This window comes from Strix uralensis, chromosome 4 (assembly GCF_047716275.1).
Source record: "Strix uralensis isolate ZFMK-TIS-50842 chromosome 4, bStrUra1, whole genome shotgun sequence".
Taxonomy (NCBI): domain Eukaryota; kingdom Metazoa; phylum Chordata; class Aves; order Strigiformes; family Strigidae; genus Strix; species Strix uralensis.
In genome coordinates this window covers 79,996,087-80,012,261 of record NC_133975.1, presented here as the reverse complement: position 1 = coordinate 80,012,261, position 16,175 = coordinate 79,996,087, and the positions used below count along the sequence as shown (strand labels likewise).

The 16,175-nt window shown below is 43.8% G+C and overlaps 1 protein-coding gene across 1 annotated transcript in view; it reads right to left on the bottom strand.

The window, feature by feature from the left end:
• Nucleotides 1–5,180, bottom strand: part of HHIP (hedgehog interacting protein) — a 73,745-nt gene extending 68,565 nt beyond the window's left edge. Inside the window, exon 1 of the mRNA XM_074865173.1 lies at nucleotides 4,914–5,180. Within this exon, the coding sequence (XP_074721274.1) occupies nucleotides 4,914–5,180 (267 nt within the window). The remainder of the gene's footprint in view (nucleotides 1–4,913) is intronic.
• Nucleotides 5,181–16,175: the final 10,995 nt, after the last annotated feature.

The window sequence follows — 16,175 nt, the reverse complement described above, 5'->3', positions numbered from 1 at the left end:
GGGAGGAAATGCCTTGAAGAACTAAAAATATAAAGATAACTACAATAAACTGTAACCAAAATGCATAATACCTAAAACTTTGAACTGGACTTAATACTGCCTAGGATTGCAATCCAGGTGGTAGAGAACAGACTTTATATGCTTGCAGTAATCCACACTGCTGAGGCAATCTTCTGCATTAGCTGGACTTTCTTAAGGGATGGTGGCATCCTGACCTTGGTACTGGGTGTTGCTGTGGTTCTGATGGGAAGCGGCCTGTATAATTCAGTCAAGTCATTGTCTGCCAAATAGAACAAAGTCTGAAGCCAATAGGGGATGATCGAAAGCACTATCCATAAATGCTACTTTTTAAGAACATTGTATCACCAAAAAGCTGGGACCTCCAAAGTAAGGATGAAATGACCTTTTTTGGTGTTTCCGCCGAAGGAAAGTGCACCATGACTACAGACTCTTCAAAGTACTTGCCTACATTCAGTACTATCACCTGCTTTGCAAAAGTCTCAGATGTTTTCATCAGGGAGTTGATCTCTGGCAGTAGGCTTTCTTGCGGTAGCAGTATGATGGTGTGTTTAGAAGTACAAGTAAACACGAGGTATTACTAGGTAAATATTCACTGTGTTTATTGAATTAACTCCACAGTGATGCAGATAGAAAACTGTGCTTCTACTGGAAGACTCCAGAACCCATTGTGAACAGGGGAAAAAAAATAAATAACTTACAGGATAGCAAAGATAATTTACTGTTTCTTGTGGAAAACGTAATTGACGTTGCCTGGTGATACAGGAGAAGTAATGCTTGCCAACATTTCAGTCCTCAAAGTTAAGACAAAAGGATCCTAATCCCCCTGAGCAGCTGCTATCCAGGAATTAACCACAGGAATTCACCCCCTCATGTCATTTCTGGAATGAATCTTGGTCATATAATAGCTAATCGGAAGATTAAGGCATGAGAGTCAATCAATTATCTGAAAATCAAGTACAACGTTATTTAACTTTTAGAATGCTCAAGCAAAGCAGGGCGGTAACATTTGCTCTGTGTGAGGTCTGATGTATAACTCTGTCCTGGCTGGGAGATAGGACAACCATTCTATTCTGAATTTCAGTAAATCAATAATGTATTTATCCTGCAGTATATTAAACCAGTTTGAAGCCAAAACTGAAATACTTATTTGAATGAAGCTTCTTCTGTTGGATCTCTACTTTGAAAATGACCTTAAAGTTGATAATGGCTTTGGTGTTTTGAAGAAATGTAAACTAATTTCCTGCTTCAATTTTTAAAGTCGTATGTGAAACCATCAAACTGCAGTGGTTTAAACTAACTGTGCTCTGGAAAATATGTAAAACTTCCAAACATTTATTGCAACATGCCTAATAATGATTATGCCTGCTGCTGACTAATTTACAACATCTGTAAGATCATCCTTTAATCTCTAGCCACATGAAAGTAAAATGGGTAGACTAAAGGTAAGATAAATCCTGGAATGTGCAGGAAAGCATAGCATACTACATTGGTTTATCAACAAGAAGAATAGTGCAAAGAAGAAGAAACATAAGATGACACAATAGACAGAAATTCTTTACGTTGAATATTGTCATCTGTTTTGTGTGCTCTTGTCATATCTTGTTTGAGAAAGGCAATGTAATTTTGATGTTAACACAAAAAAAACCAGTAAAATAAGTCATTGCATTAAGTCGTATTTGATATACAAGTATTTATGTCTAAAAATCATATGCTTATGAGATTGTTCAGCTGTTGGGTCGAACATATGCTTCTTCTGTATTATAGTGCTGGATTATGTCATTAAAGAGTTCGGTTTCAATTTTAGGGTAATATGTAAATAGATCATTGTACTAAGGCAGCTGTTAAAGGGACCCCAAGATGAGTTATTTGTTTAGTTGGATGTGTTCAACAATAGCCTTTGTTCGTGAAAGAGCCAGAGCAAACAAATGATTGTAAAAGGGCACACTTGAAAACAATTACTTTTCACCCATTCCTTGACAGCCTTGGCTGTGAAACCATCCAAGGTAGAGAGGACTTCTTTGCCTGTCAGGCTGTAAGCAAACTTTTAGAAAAACTGGTATTACAGAGTTTGACTGGGATGTAGCAGCCCTTCATAAACAAGGGGATATTGCAGAAAACTAGAAGACAAAGAGTTAAATGTCAACAACTGATGCAAAAATCTTGCTTGAGCCAGTGCAATGTTGTATCTGATCATTAAGGTAGCTCCGTTTTTGTTCCTAAAACTGCAGGCAAAGGTAGTGTTTTCATTATAAACACAGATCAATAATTTGGTCAAAAATTCTCAAAGACCCAGCATCCTAACCAAGAAACTCTTATGAAAATGTCTACTGAGCATGCTCAAATCTCTTTTTTTTTTTTTTTTTTTTAAAAAAAAGAAGCTAGAGTTCATATTTCTATTAATGTCATAGCCGTTCCATTGTGCAGATGTATGACGGAGTTTGAAAAAGCAGGTTCTGGAACTGTAGTAGAACACAGTTTAGAAAAACATGCTTTAGAAAAGTTCCATTCAAATGTATTCCATAATAGTTTGCCATGTCTTTCATGGAATGACCATCTCATTCTGTCAAGTATAAATGACATATATTTTGACATTTTTTCTAAATATATATTGATATGATAAAGCAGATTTGAGAGTTTCATAAACGTTAATCTTTGGTGAAAAACAGTCTGATTTTAAAACCCTGTAAAAAAATATTCCTTAAAAAATGTAATTTATATTTTTAAAAAATGGTTCAACAGCTCAGAAATAGCTCATGCGGCATATATGGTCAATTCCTCACATTTATATTAGGGTTTAGTGCTGTTAGTAAAAAAAAAAAAAAATCCAAAGGGAATGAAAAGGTATTTTCAAGGAATAGTAAGAAGAGAATAAACCCTTCAACTGCCTGGAGATTGAAAACTAACCAAAATTCAACTTCTAATTTACTGCATTCAGCCAATTACTACAAGGGTCTCCAAGCACTGAATAATCTCAGTAGCATATATGCCACCGAGACATTGCAAACAGGGTGAATTAAGGACATATTTTCCAGTCCTTATTCTTTCTTTTTTTTTTTTTTTTCTTTTCCTTTTTTCTTTTTCCCAGTTAGATCTTTCAGGTTATCTGTGTGTGGTTAGTTTATAGTTTAATTCAATTATCACACAGGAGCTTAATGACACTGTCTCTAGACAACATGAAGAAATATATCTGCCTTGAATCTCAAACTGCTGCTGCATATGGTATGAATAAAGAGAGATCTGCAGCTGAAAACCTGCAGTAAGACAGTTCTCACTCATCTGGGAATAGAGGGGGTAGGACAAATGCTCCCTCAAAAGGCATGAACATTTGGACAGAGCTGGGGACTGAAGGAGAATGATGTTCTCCAGTTTCACCCATTAGTGAACCAACTAACAAACACAATGGTGTTGTTGTTATTCTTTTGCCATAAGCAACAGGACTCTGTGTGTGGGCAGCAGTTTAGTGGGGAGGAGGATAAGTCGACCCCTTTTTGTCCTATTGATTTTTTCCTATTTGCATGACTTGAGCAAATTAAATGATGCAATATGGCTTTTTGTTACAAAACAAAGTGAGAGATACCACCCAGACACATATGTTGATTCGTAGAAGCTGTTTACATGAGAATGGAGTGAAATCTACCGTGAACTGAGCATAAAAATTCGATTCAGGCTGGGTATTTTTTTTTTTTTATTATGCTTGGGCCAGCAAGACTGAAACGCAAGTTTTCCAAGAGTCTCTCAGACCTTGACAACTACAGAGTTGTAACGGAGGAATTCTTAATTAAACCTAAACCGGGATGAAATAAAAGCAAAGAAAAAAATTTTTAAAAGACACCTGATTGTTTATTTCACGTGCAGTGATTCTTAATGACATTATTCAGCAGCTTCCCTCCCTGTGCCTACCCCTGGGTGCAACCCTGGTCATCCCGGCAGAGCTTATCAAGCGCAGGGTCCCGCAGAGTTAGGTACCGACGCGTTTGAAATCCGAAGCAACAGGCTGATAAGCAGAATTTAACTGGCCAAAGGAGGCAGAGAACCGACAACTTCAAGAACCCGGTGAGCAGAGAAAGTGCTTCCCTTCACATGACCGCAGCTTGAAATTGGGCAGAGGGGCTGCCAGGTAGATGGGCTGCGAAAGGGAAGACCTGGTGTGAGAAACCGGTCATCAGCGAGAAATATTGGAGCAGGGTCTAATTTGGGGTCTCTGCCGCAGCCCATCTACATTACCCGGAGCAGCACATGGGTCCCCAGGCGGCTGGAGAGCACCGAGGGTTCGGTGCTCCGGCACCACCTACTATCCACAGACCTTCCCGACTGAACACGTGGAGCAAATCGGACAAGATTTTTTCACCCCAGAAAACCAAACCGGTCCCCACCGCCAAGGGAACGTCCGGCCCCGGAGCTGCCGCCACCTCTCCCCGGAGCCGCGCCCGGGGTACCTGCGGCCGGCGGGACGGGGCTGGGCGGACGGCGAGCTGGGGGGGCCGGGGGGCCGTGGCCACCGCCAGGAAACTCCGGCGCTGCGGACGAAGAAAAAACTTCCAGGCACAGCCCGTCGGCTCAGCAAAGCGCTGCCCCCGCGGAGCGCCCGTCCCCTCCAGGGCGGCAGATCCGCAGCCGCGGCTCCCGGGGAAAGAAATCAGCACCAGTGTCATGTTTCTGCTTCGCCCTCAACGCCCCCCCCCCCCCCCCCCCCCCAAGGCAGAAACGGTCACCCAAACCCTCCCCCCCCGCCCCGCCGCTGCATCCCCCCCGCCCGGGGACGCAGCAGGTTAGCGGCTGGTGCGCGGGCTCCACGCAAAAAAAAAAAAAAAAAGGAAAATTAAAAAAAAAAAAAGGCGAAAATCTCCCCCCCGCCCCCCCCCAGCTCCGAAGCAGCCCCAGGTAGTGCCTACCTTGGCCTCGGCGTGCAGCAGCCCCTGCGCGTCGGTGCGGGAGCAGCAGGACAGGCGGGGGTAGAGGCCGCGGCACATCGCCTCCCCGCCGCCCGGGGCCTCCGGGGACAGCACCCGCCGGTCGCGCTTCTTCAGCCGCCTCGGCGGGGTCCCGTTGAGGCACCTTCTCCTCCGGGCGCCGCTCTCCCCAAACTTGGCATCCCCCTCGAAGAAGCAGAGGACCACGGCCACCAGCAGCAGCTTAAACGGCAGCATCTTGAGCATCATGCCTGAGGGAGCGTGTGAATGCACCCAAAACCGGGGGGGTGGGGGGGTAGGGGGGGTGGGGGGAGAAGGAGGGGAATCCCACTGACTTTGCTTTGCACTTCAGATCAGGAAACCACCTCCCTCCCCCAGAAGGGGGGAAAGTCTGGAGGAGAACGGTAACAGCGGCAATCAAAAAGCTCAACGGGGGGGGGGTGGGGGGGTGGGGGGGGGAAAGCGCCTCGCTCAGCCCCGCTGTCCAAAAAGGCGGGCGCAAGGCAGGAGCGGGGGAAAGGAGCCCCCCGCGCCCCGGCGGGGGGATGCTCGAAGCCGGGCGAAGTTGTGCGAAGGGGACACACCAGGTTTAGCGGCTGCCGCGCCGAGGCGCCGAGGCTCGGGGCGGGCCGGGCAGCGGGCGGCGGCAGCCCGTCCCTTGCCGGCCCATAGGAAGGGTGTCCCCGCGGTGGGACGGCGGCGGCGGCCGGGCCGGGCGATGCCCCCCTCCGCTGCTGCTGCTGTTGCTGCTGCTGCTGCTGCCGGCGGCGGCGGCGGCGGCGGCTCACCAGGGCTCTCATGTTTCGCTCCCTCTTTTCTTCTTCTTTTTAAGCCGCGCGCGGGGAGGTGCTGCCACCGCGCGCCCTGCACGTCACCCGGCGGCACCGGCCGCGCGCGCGCGCCGCCCGCGGAGCGGGGAAAAGGGGTGGAGGGGGGGGGGGGTGGACCCGGCGGGAAGCGGCGGCGGCGGCGCCCCGCCCTGTGGCGGGCTCCCGGCGGCGGCCCGAGGGTCGCCCCCGCCTTCCCCCCCCTCCCCCCCCCCCTTTCCTTCCTTCCCCCCCTCCACGGTGAAACGGGAACCGGGGTCTCCCGGGGGGCCGCTTCCCTCTCCCGGCCGGCCGTGACTCGGCGGGACCCGGTGGATCCGCGTCGGTGCCCGGCGGAAGGTGGGTGCAGCTCCCCTGACAGCTGCGGTGCCCGCAGAACCCCCTCGGCGCGGCGCAGCCACCGCTGGGGCGGCCCGGCGGAGGCGCAGCTCGGGGTCTGGCGTGGCCGTGCCCGCCCGCTGCCCCCCGGCCCGTCCCCACATGCTAGGGAAGGTTCCAGACGCGCCGACGGCCACAGGGGGAGAGGGAGCGGCGGGAGGTGCCGTCGAGCTCCCCGGTGGCTTTTTAGCGGAGCTCCAGCATCGTTCCTTCTACCGAAGGTGCAGCGGGCGGGCTCTGTGGGGTTGGTGGGTGCGGTGACCCTCGCGCCTTCGTTCTGGCCTTGCTAAGCGGAGCTCAAAGCACAACCAAGTGGTAACTGCGGCAGTGGACGTGGCGAATGTTGCTGGTGGTGGGAGGGAGCGGGGTGCAGAGGGACGAGCGTCCTCCCGGTGTGCTGGCAACGGGGAGACCAGGATGTGGGAAGAGTGGGACCAACTGAGTACCTGGCACTTGGCGGGAAGAAAGCACCTGGGAGGTCAGGACCAACCCAGTGTGAACGGGGGGTGAAGTGAATTTGGGAAGGGGAAGGATGCCAGCCCAGGGTAGAGGCAGAGGTGCTGGGGAGGCGGTGCTGCAGAGCCCTGCAGGTGGGAACAGGGCGCTGGAGCACAGCGAGGAGGTGTTGGCTTCTCCCCGTGGGGCAGAGGAGGGAGTGGAAGTCCTCAGAGGCAGCTGTAGTGCGGCTGTAGCTACGGCCACTGACCCGGGGGTGAGGGGCAGCTGGACAAATACAGCTCCGAGGTGTTTTTACTGAGGACTTGCTGCTAATCCCTGAGAGAGGGGAAGAAATGGCTTGTACCCAAAGACCCCCCTTAGGAGGGAGAAAGGGGGAGAAGCGTTGCATGGAGCTCCTGATGTACAGTAGAGTTGTTTCTAAAGCAACTAGGGCCGGTTACTGTTCTCCTGATGTTTATTTTTAACCAAAGAAAATGAGTCTCTTCAGATTTACATTTGAACTCTTAAAACAGTCCTCACTGAACTAAGTAGGAATTCGGCATGGACAAACAGTACATCAGATAAATCATTGAGGAGACATAAAGACTGCTTCCTCTCCCTTTAAGTGCATTTCTTGAAGGCTCGGGGTTCCTAAACTCATGACCACCACTTGTCTTACCACTGACTCTCATTTGGCTGAAAGCGTTCCCAACCAAGGCTTGAGCTACAACATGAATGAGGGAGGCCTGTGGTACAGCACGGGCCCCAGCGCTCGCGTCGATGAGTGAAATCAGGATGACACCCTTAGGATATCAACAGCACTGGTGAGACAGCATCCTTCCTTTGTAGTTTTAGAAAAAAGTACTGCTTTGCAGTATGTGACCGTGTTCCATGAGCAACCTGACTGGCAAAACCGTAGCAATGTAGTTATACTACAACAGCTATGCCATTTTTATTACTCTGGATTATTACATAGATTATTCTGAAATAAAAGTGATTCTGGTATAAAGCAGAATAACGGTATCAGAATAAAGTCACATTTATTCCCAAGCAGACTCCTTACGGAGGGTTACACTGGCAGAATTGTAGTGGCAAAAGGACACAGGAGGGGTTCTGTATGTCTCTTGCCCTGTGTAGGCAGGTGCTCATACTTTTGAAGTAGATTGCATACTTCTGCCCTGCATCTCCCTTACTGGAGTGGCAGACTGGAACTCCGTGGAAAGAAGTGACTGTGGGACAGATACCTGCTTGAAAAAACAAATGTTCAGTGAAAATTTCTGTTGAGCAGTTGTGGCCTGGTCCTCACAGTTCCTGTCTTGCTGAAGGAGAGAGGAAGTGAGGAATATAAATCTATATGATCAAAGTAATATAGCTATTAGTAAATAACCTTTCTTCCTCCTTCAAGTGCTGCCTGCATAAATATCCGTTTCTATGTATACCTGTACCAGTTCTCGGAGGAGGTGAGTTTGAGGTGTATTAATTAAATAATGATTTCCCGAAATGGGATTTAGATCGAGTTGCCAAACTAAGAAAGAGCTGACAGTTTGTGAAGGTCAGTTTCTACACAGAATTTTTACACAGATCTATGATGGAGACATTTCCCAGAAATTCTGTGGAATGTACTGTTGACCTTGTATAATATAAAGTGCTCAAAACTTCAAGCTCTAGTGATAGAGTGATACAAAGATGTATAAGCAAGACTTGAAGAAGGTTGAATGTTCTTTAAAACCTCTGAATAGAAATTGCTGATTCTTGCGGTTTTGTGCAAGAAGACCTGATTTAATCTTATGTTCCTTTCCACACTTTAAAAGTACATGATGGCTTCTTTAACAAAGTATATTTTCAAGCTGGTTAATACAAGATTTTATTTATAAACCTTTTTAATAATGCAAAGTCAAGGTCAGTATTAGCATATGCCAGTTCGGAGTGTCAACTTCAGGTGACTTCCAGCCTCTGATAAACAGAGATAAGGGAATACTTATGAAGTAAAAACATATACATAGGAAATACGGTTAATAAACACATCAGTTTTTCAAGACAACCTGGATTCTGTCATATGAAGCTCATTACTAGAAATGATTAAACATGATAATGCCATAAGTGAGCTGCATAAATTCTGTAATCTGTTCGGAGTATGTAGGATGTAGGTTACAATAAAATTATGCGTGAAAGGGTTAGAAACTTATAAAATAAAAGGAAGCTGTTGCTGCTACAGTCTTTGAATGTAGTTAGATTTTCTTCTAGTTTTGCCTAGGAGATAAGCAGACTGTGCTTATTTATGCCATTACCTGCATTAACTATATTATTATTAGTATCATGATATGTCATGGTACCTGTATCATGTGAATTAAATGTGTCAGAATGCTCTTCAAAGGGCGTAAGGCTGATTGTGGCATGCACTTGAACTTATTATTTCTCAGATTTTTTAATGTTTCTTTTCAGACAGTCATACATATTTTGCAAGGAAAGTTAATTGCACCAAGAAACCTGCTTTAAGGTTTGTTTACATTAGTGAGTTCCTCAGTAGTCTGAACAGAATAGGAAATGTGTAGTTACGTGTAGCAGCTAGTGTCGGTTTTGGGAAATACAGTTACCACACGAGTTTGCAGATAGGAGCAGAAGCTGGACAAAGTGATCTCACGGCATCAGGTTTGATGGAAGCAAACAGTAGCATCGGATTATTCCTAAACTCCCAACGGATGTTTTCTGATGGCACATCTTTACATATTCTTGTGATCCACGGAAGAACTTCACCTGTGGTCACCTTACTTTTACAGCTAAGCTCATGGAATACGAGATGGGTCTTCTTAGTGACACCAGGCTAAACTCCATCCTTCCACACTGGTGGCAAATACCTGGGCATGCCACGAGGAAGGAATGTTGCAGTGTTGGAGCAGGCTAGGAGGCAAACCAACACTCACCTTGGTTTACATCTGAGAAATTATGGTATTGAAGACACTAGTACAGGAAGATCACCCCTCCATGTCAGGGACACTTCACTAGGTGAATCAGGTGGACTTCAGCTCTTGGAGAGTGGCTCTGCTTTTGTTTTAGCTGTCATTTGAGATGAAATTCTGAAACACACTTTTGTCTTGACATTTGTTACGAGAAAAAAGCTTTTTTTTTCAGAACCACTTCCTTGTCAGATGAAATGAGGGTGGAAACCATATCTCATCACTTAGACCATTGTAACATCATAGTTGTTATTTTGAGCACTCTCCCTAAACTGTGGGATGTGTTGTAAAGCCAATGATTCTACTTTATTTCTTAGTTTTAGGTAGTCCTGTGAGAAGCAGGGAGTTGGACTTGATGATCCTTATGGGTCCCTTCCAACTTGAGATATTCTGTGATTTTGTGTTCTTGTGGGGATCACTCTATGTCATAGACCAGCGAGAAACGTTCAATCATGGGTTCTCCGCTGTAGAAGCTCGAAACTAGAGTTCCATTTCCAGATTCAATTCTGAAAAAAAGCCTTTAATTTTGAATTTAGAAGGGAGACAAATCTGTCTAAAGTAGTCAGATAGTTCATTTAAATTACTTTGAAACAGAACTGAGCTTGAAGTCCAAGCTCTGAGGCTTCTGCCTCAGCTGTGGCTCCTGAAACTTAAAGGTCCCATCTCCCTGTTTTCTGACAGCTAGGTGGAGAGAGACCCAGAAATCTGGAAATTTGGAATGAGGACTTGGGCAGGAATCTCAAGGTTTGGCAGTCTGGGCTCCTGTGCTTCTGGCTTTTTTTGGGTGAAAGCCCGACTGTCCTGAGAGTCCCATTAGAAGTGAAGTTGAGAGTTTTTTCTGGCTCTCTGCTGCATCATTGGGGCTAGGGTTCCTGTGGCTTCAAGGCAGAGAACTGGAATATCAGGAAACCCTGACTCTGGGACAGTCTTTATGGCAGGAGTTCCTCACAGCTGTGAACTCTGCAAGTCCATTCGCTGTAGCAACTCCTCTGGTAATGAAGAAGGAAAACTGCTGGAATGGTTTTATTAAAGCATCTTGTGGTTAGTCAGAAGTTTATAAAACTATTATATTTTTGCTTATGTTTCTGTTTGTGATGTAACAGAATTTTTTCAGTTTGGTCAGAACATTTCTGGTTGGTTCTATCCACCATATACTATAGCCCACATCATTTCATGGGGTTGAGAATAACATGTTGCTTGTCTTTGCATACCACAAATACGAGGTGTGAAAGCTGGTATAACATGAATGAACAGGACTTGTTAGGATATTTTTTATGGGAAAATTGGTGCCCAGACAGTCACAGACAGGTTTTTAGGGTATGTCTTTACCACAGAGTTCCCCATGGCTCTTAGAAATCCTCTAAACCAGCTGAAGCCACCTGGACCATTTGGGACTGTAAAGTAATGCGTCTACTCTCTAAACATGACTTCAAAAAAATCTGAGTCCCGTCTGGGTACAAAAGCAGTATTGGGCTGATGTTAACTCCACTTGATTGGCCCATCAGGGAATATGAACTACAGATTATTTTAGCACATCACGTCAGCTGCTAACACAAACCTTCAATTACGTGTGTTCGGTTTTGCAACATAGGCTAGGCTGACTAGAAGGCAGATAAAGCAAACCATTTTGTGAGGGAATGAAGACTCAAGAGGCCCTCTTGCCTATGGTCTGCGTACTTTCACTACCTGCTGTAATTCACCTCAACAGCGGGTCTCTATTTATGTGTGTTACAAAGAGACAAAAGAAGCTGCTGTGGGAAAATCTGTCTTTCCTACCAGGGACTGTAGGAATCCCACTGCCTGGTGCAGTTTACCAGCCACGTGTATGCTATCTGTTGCTCCAGTGTTTGAAGCATCCTTAACTTGCTGTAGGAACAATTTGTGTAAGATGTCATCAAGGAAACTGAAATGCTTGTAACAGTTATCAAAGGATTAAAGGTCTTTCTGAATAAGTGATATTGTGCATGCCAGAACTAAATAATGGGCCTAAATATTTGTGCCTAGTATTCTTTGTTGCCTGCTAAGTGTGGGAATGGAAACTGTAGCCTGGCAGCATTAAAACTAAGCAGTCAGGAAGCTCTGCTCTGAGCTGCTCAATGACTGGGATGCCAGATAGGATTCCACGGATTTTCTCTGTGTTGATGTAGCGCATGTGCACTTCACTCTGTTACATAAATCAGTGTGAGTCAATTCATATTTGATACAGAAGCTTTGGGAAGTTCTTCATATTAGCTTTCATACAATACATGCTAAGGCACCACATACAGCATCGCTGCATATAGAGCATATATGCTATATTAACTGTGCTATTCGAGACTACTTTCCAAACAGTAAAAAAACTTTTCTTCCACAGGTAGAAGATAACAATGGAGTCAGCAACAATTGTCATATATTTTCCTAGGACAGCATGTGTCCAATTCATATGTGTAATGTAGCTTTCAGAAAGATGTATCTAATTCAGTAGTACAATTTATCTTTTGGAAAGCAGGGAGTTCATCTCAAATACATACACTCCTCAACACATCGTTCTCAGAACTACCCAGTGCCCTGGCATATGGAGAAGAGTACCAGTGTACCTAACAATCATTCTCAGACACATGCTAGCAGCATGCTGAAAATGATGTCAAAAGCTGCCTCACGTTTCTGGCATCACACATGCTTTTACAGGCTCATGGGAACTTCTAGGCTGTCTTCTGTGTGCCAGTGTAAAGCATACATAGCACCATCTTTCTGAGGTGTCTGTTAGCCTCCACTGACCTGCAGTTACAAATTTTACCCTTAGTAACTTTTTCTGTCCTGCTTCCCTGAAGGGGCATTGGGAGCCTTGTGTTAGCAGCCTAAATCCTGACCGAATGAGATCAGTCTGGAGAAGATTAAAGCTATAGTCCCAGTCACGCAAAGAAAAATTTGGAAGAAGCAAGTGATTTTGTAAACAGCTAATTCTTACAGAGGCTGTTCTTTGGGAGCCCATCATTGAAGTGACCGAGTTTGGCCTGCTTGCCCTCCCTCACATTCCTGTGATGCACAGCAAATTCCCAGTATGTGGATCTTAGATTCTTTACAATAGTCAATCTTTAACTAAAAGACAGTGCTTCAACTTCACTGTAATTAAAATGGAATGTAGACACCGGTTTGGCTAGGAGTTTAGGATCTGGTCATAAGGCTACTTTATCTGCATGGAGCACTGTCAGACCATCAGGTTTTGGTACTCCCTGGTTCTGCAGGCTGATACTATTTTGCTGGGAATGTGGTCTTCAAAGACAGATAGGACCATGTATGTTCTTCTAAACCTTGAGATGAAGAGTCCATTAACTTTGGTGAGAAATAAATCTAAGTAGGTGTTAGGTTCGCACACAGGTGGCAATGTGTGAATCATTTCTTTCATTTGACCGTGACATGTATGAACAAAGAAGATCCTTGGATAAAGATGTAAACTGATGTGGATGCCAGATGAACTTTGACTGAACTTAAGGCCAAACCATATTTAAAAAAATAAATAAATAACCCAGGATAAGGAGACACAATAGCAGATGCTGGAACCATCTGTTCCTGGACAGCTCTAATAGAAAACTTCTTCTAGTCTATTGTATGTTTCCCCATTAGTTGTAGTATTCTCTGTATGAATGTGGTCTGCCTGTGGTGAGATATGAACAATAACGGCCCTGATCTCCAGGTGAGATCTCCTCAATCCCAGAATTTTTATATGCAACCTGGCTTCTACAACAATTGAAATTCTGTGTATAATCAAGTGATTGAGTTAAGCACTCCATCCTAACCTTAAGGCATGTATTACAATCACTATCAAATGAACTTTAAGGATGAGCTGTACTGCTCCATGTAATTTGTTACAGATGTGAGGGAATCCCTAATTTCCCAAGGAATGGTCACTGAAGACTAGATGTTGTTTGAATGAGGTAAACAGACTGCACTTAACCCTTACTGCAGAGGTTCGGTTCTGATTCTGGCAAAAACGATTTGAACTGGTCATGGTTCCAGAGTTTTCACCTTTCCTACTCCCCATATGATTTTTTAGAGTAGGGCCTAAATTATTCTTTAAGACAAGAATTGTAGCGTTCCAGGGACGGTACAAAGTTACAGACTACTTTCTGGACAAGATTAGTAGGTCACCACTCAGATATGTTATAGCGATTGATGGATTAAGTGTTGACTTCCATAAAGGATGATAGTCAGGATCAATTTTGCAGACCCATCCACTGGAATAATGATGTTGAATGATTTTTAATTTGGAAATACATTGTTTGCAGGACAATGTGTATATCATGGACTAGTTGTTGAATTTTGCTAGCAAATCAGCAAAGTATGGGTGGGAGTCAAATGAGTTTCTACTGCCATTCAACATTTTTTGGAAACTCAAGGGTCAGTTGGTTGTTCACAAGGGAATACTTTGTTCCAGCAGTCATTTTTTTTCTAATATAAAGTCTGAGATGCTAGCACTGTACTTTCAGTGGAACTGTTTATGATAAACTTATCTGAATACATGTAATGGAGGAAGGCCCTGAGGACATTCGAATCTTGTGCCTCTGGCAGCTTGAAGGAGCAGAGGGAGTGTGTGGGCTGCTCTCTCTGGACCTATGGTTTTTTATATAACCTCACACTGAATGTTCTGTTCTTCTGGGAGGCTTGGGTATCGCTCCACCAAGCATGGCTTTCCAAAGGGTTTGAACTTTAACATCAAGGGCACTCATATGTCTCAGGAGTAGGTAATCTGTACAGACAAAACTTTGGGAAACACTTCTGAGTGACAGCTGTATGTTCCCTGAGAGTGCTGTTGTACCAAGAAATCAATGAACTAGTCTGAAAGTCTGCAGAATTAAATTGTTTTGACAGAGCTGAGTGGACAGGTAATAATTCTAAAGTTTCCAGTATTTTTGTGTAGACAGAGACAGAGTTTTAAAAAGTTTTAATAATAATTTTTAACACGATGTTATAAATGTAATTTCAAGCAGATAACAGTAATTATGAGCTATTTATCTTTCTGGTTTCCTGCAGGGAGGGAGTCATATAGGACACAAATAGGACACTTTTAGAAAAAGAACTTGATGGAGAAACAGTCCTGTGCTTCTCTTCTTTCTTACTGATCCTTAATTTAGAGATTTCTCAAATAGAATTCCACACTGTATCTGGAGACCCATCTACCTACAGCCATTAGGATGAGATGGAATTCTGAAAAGATGTAACATATAAATGGGTTAATTATGATTTTTTACATCCTTTCTCAAAGTAGGCAGCAATTCATCCATTGATGGGTAGAGCTATGTAAACGTCCTTTTATTTGAAGAATATAAAAATTTATGTATGAAAGGAAAATGAGGCTGTCACTGAAAAATAGAAAAAAAAATAGATAACAATTAAAATAGAGAAGGAAAAGTAAATAATGAAATCAAGGTTCTTTCAGATATGTTTTATCCTTTCCATTGTGACTTGATCTAGAGCCCATCGAACAGGTTTCCCTAAATTTATCAGTTCTTTCTTGATCATCCCCATATTATGTACATCCTTCTAGCCTGGGCCTGAACTTCAGCATTACAACACCTTGATACTTTATTTCTTATGAGTGCAAAAATGTTAGCTAGTCACGTATACAATATCTGTTTACTTATGTACTTATGTTTATTTTTATACTTCTGTTATTAATATTACATTAATATGGAATGTTTTCAGTCATGTGTCGATAGGACAATAAAATTGGTTCATGTACCACTTTTGAGGAAGTTATGGTTTCTGGTTAGATCTAAAACAGAAACCGTTGCAATGTATTCTGATTCTTATTTGATAAAACATTTATTTTTAAATCTTTCTTAGAGAAAGATGTCCATTTCAGTTGCCTTGCTTGTACAATGCGCCACAATACTTACATGTTTGTTTGAGGGGTATTGTGAAAATGCAAAGCACTTCCTAAGTGCTAAGTACTGTTTATAATAGGAAAATTTTATTGCATTCCCAAATTACCTAAGAACGTTCCATTGCTTCGTTTGGCATGTAAGATATAGTCATTGTGTATGGCAATCCACAAACTAGAAAAGAACTGTAGCACTGCAGTTTATATTATTAAATTATTATATGTGATAAACACACATTTTTCACTGGTATCAGGTGCTCTGAGTAACTGTTTTAACATAAAGCAACAAAAATGAAGATGTCTTATGCTTTGTCATATAGGTTTAATCCTTTATGAGCCTGCATATTCATAAACATTGTGGAATATTTATTACTGACCTGATGGAAAAGAACTGAGGTTCTGTTGGATCAATATATGTCAGAAGCATGTGAATGCTCAAATATTCCTGTTCAAGTGAATGATAAATTTTCACAGTTACAGTTTTCCATTTTCAAAACATGTCAAATACTCTGGAGCTGCAATTCCTTGAATTTGCTTTGCTCATGGAAATACATCTTTGCAAAGAGCCATATTGGTTGATACTATGATTTTGTTTACATATCTTTAGAAAGGAGACAATTGGAAATGATGATATCACTGTTTACAGGTAGCCAACACCCTTGGCTGTGTGGATTTTGGCTGAGATGGCAAGGAGTGCTGCAACCCAAGTATGATTCTACCGCCAACTCCATCGATGTTTCATACTGAGAATGGGTAATTAGTTTTCAGTAAAAAACTTTAGCTGACA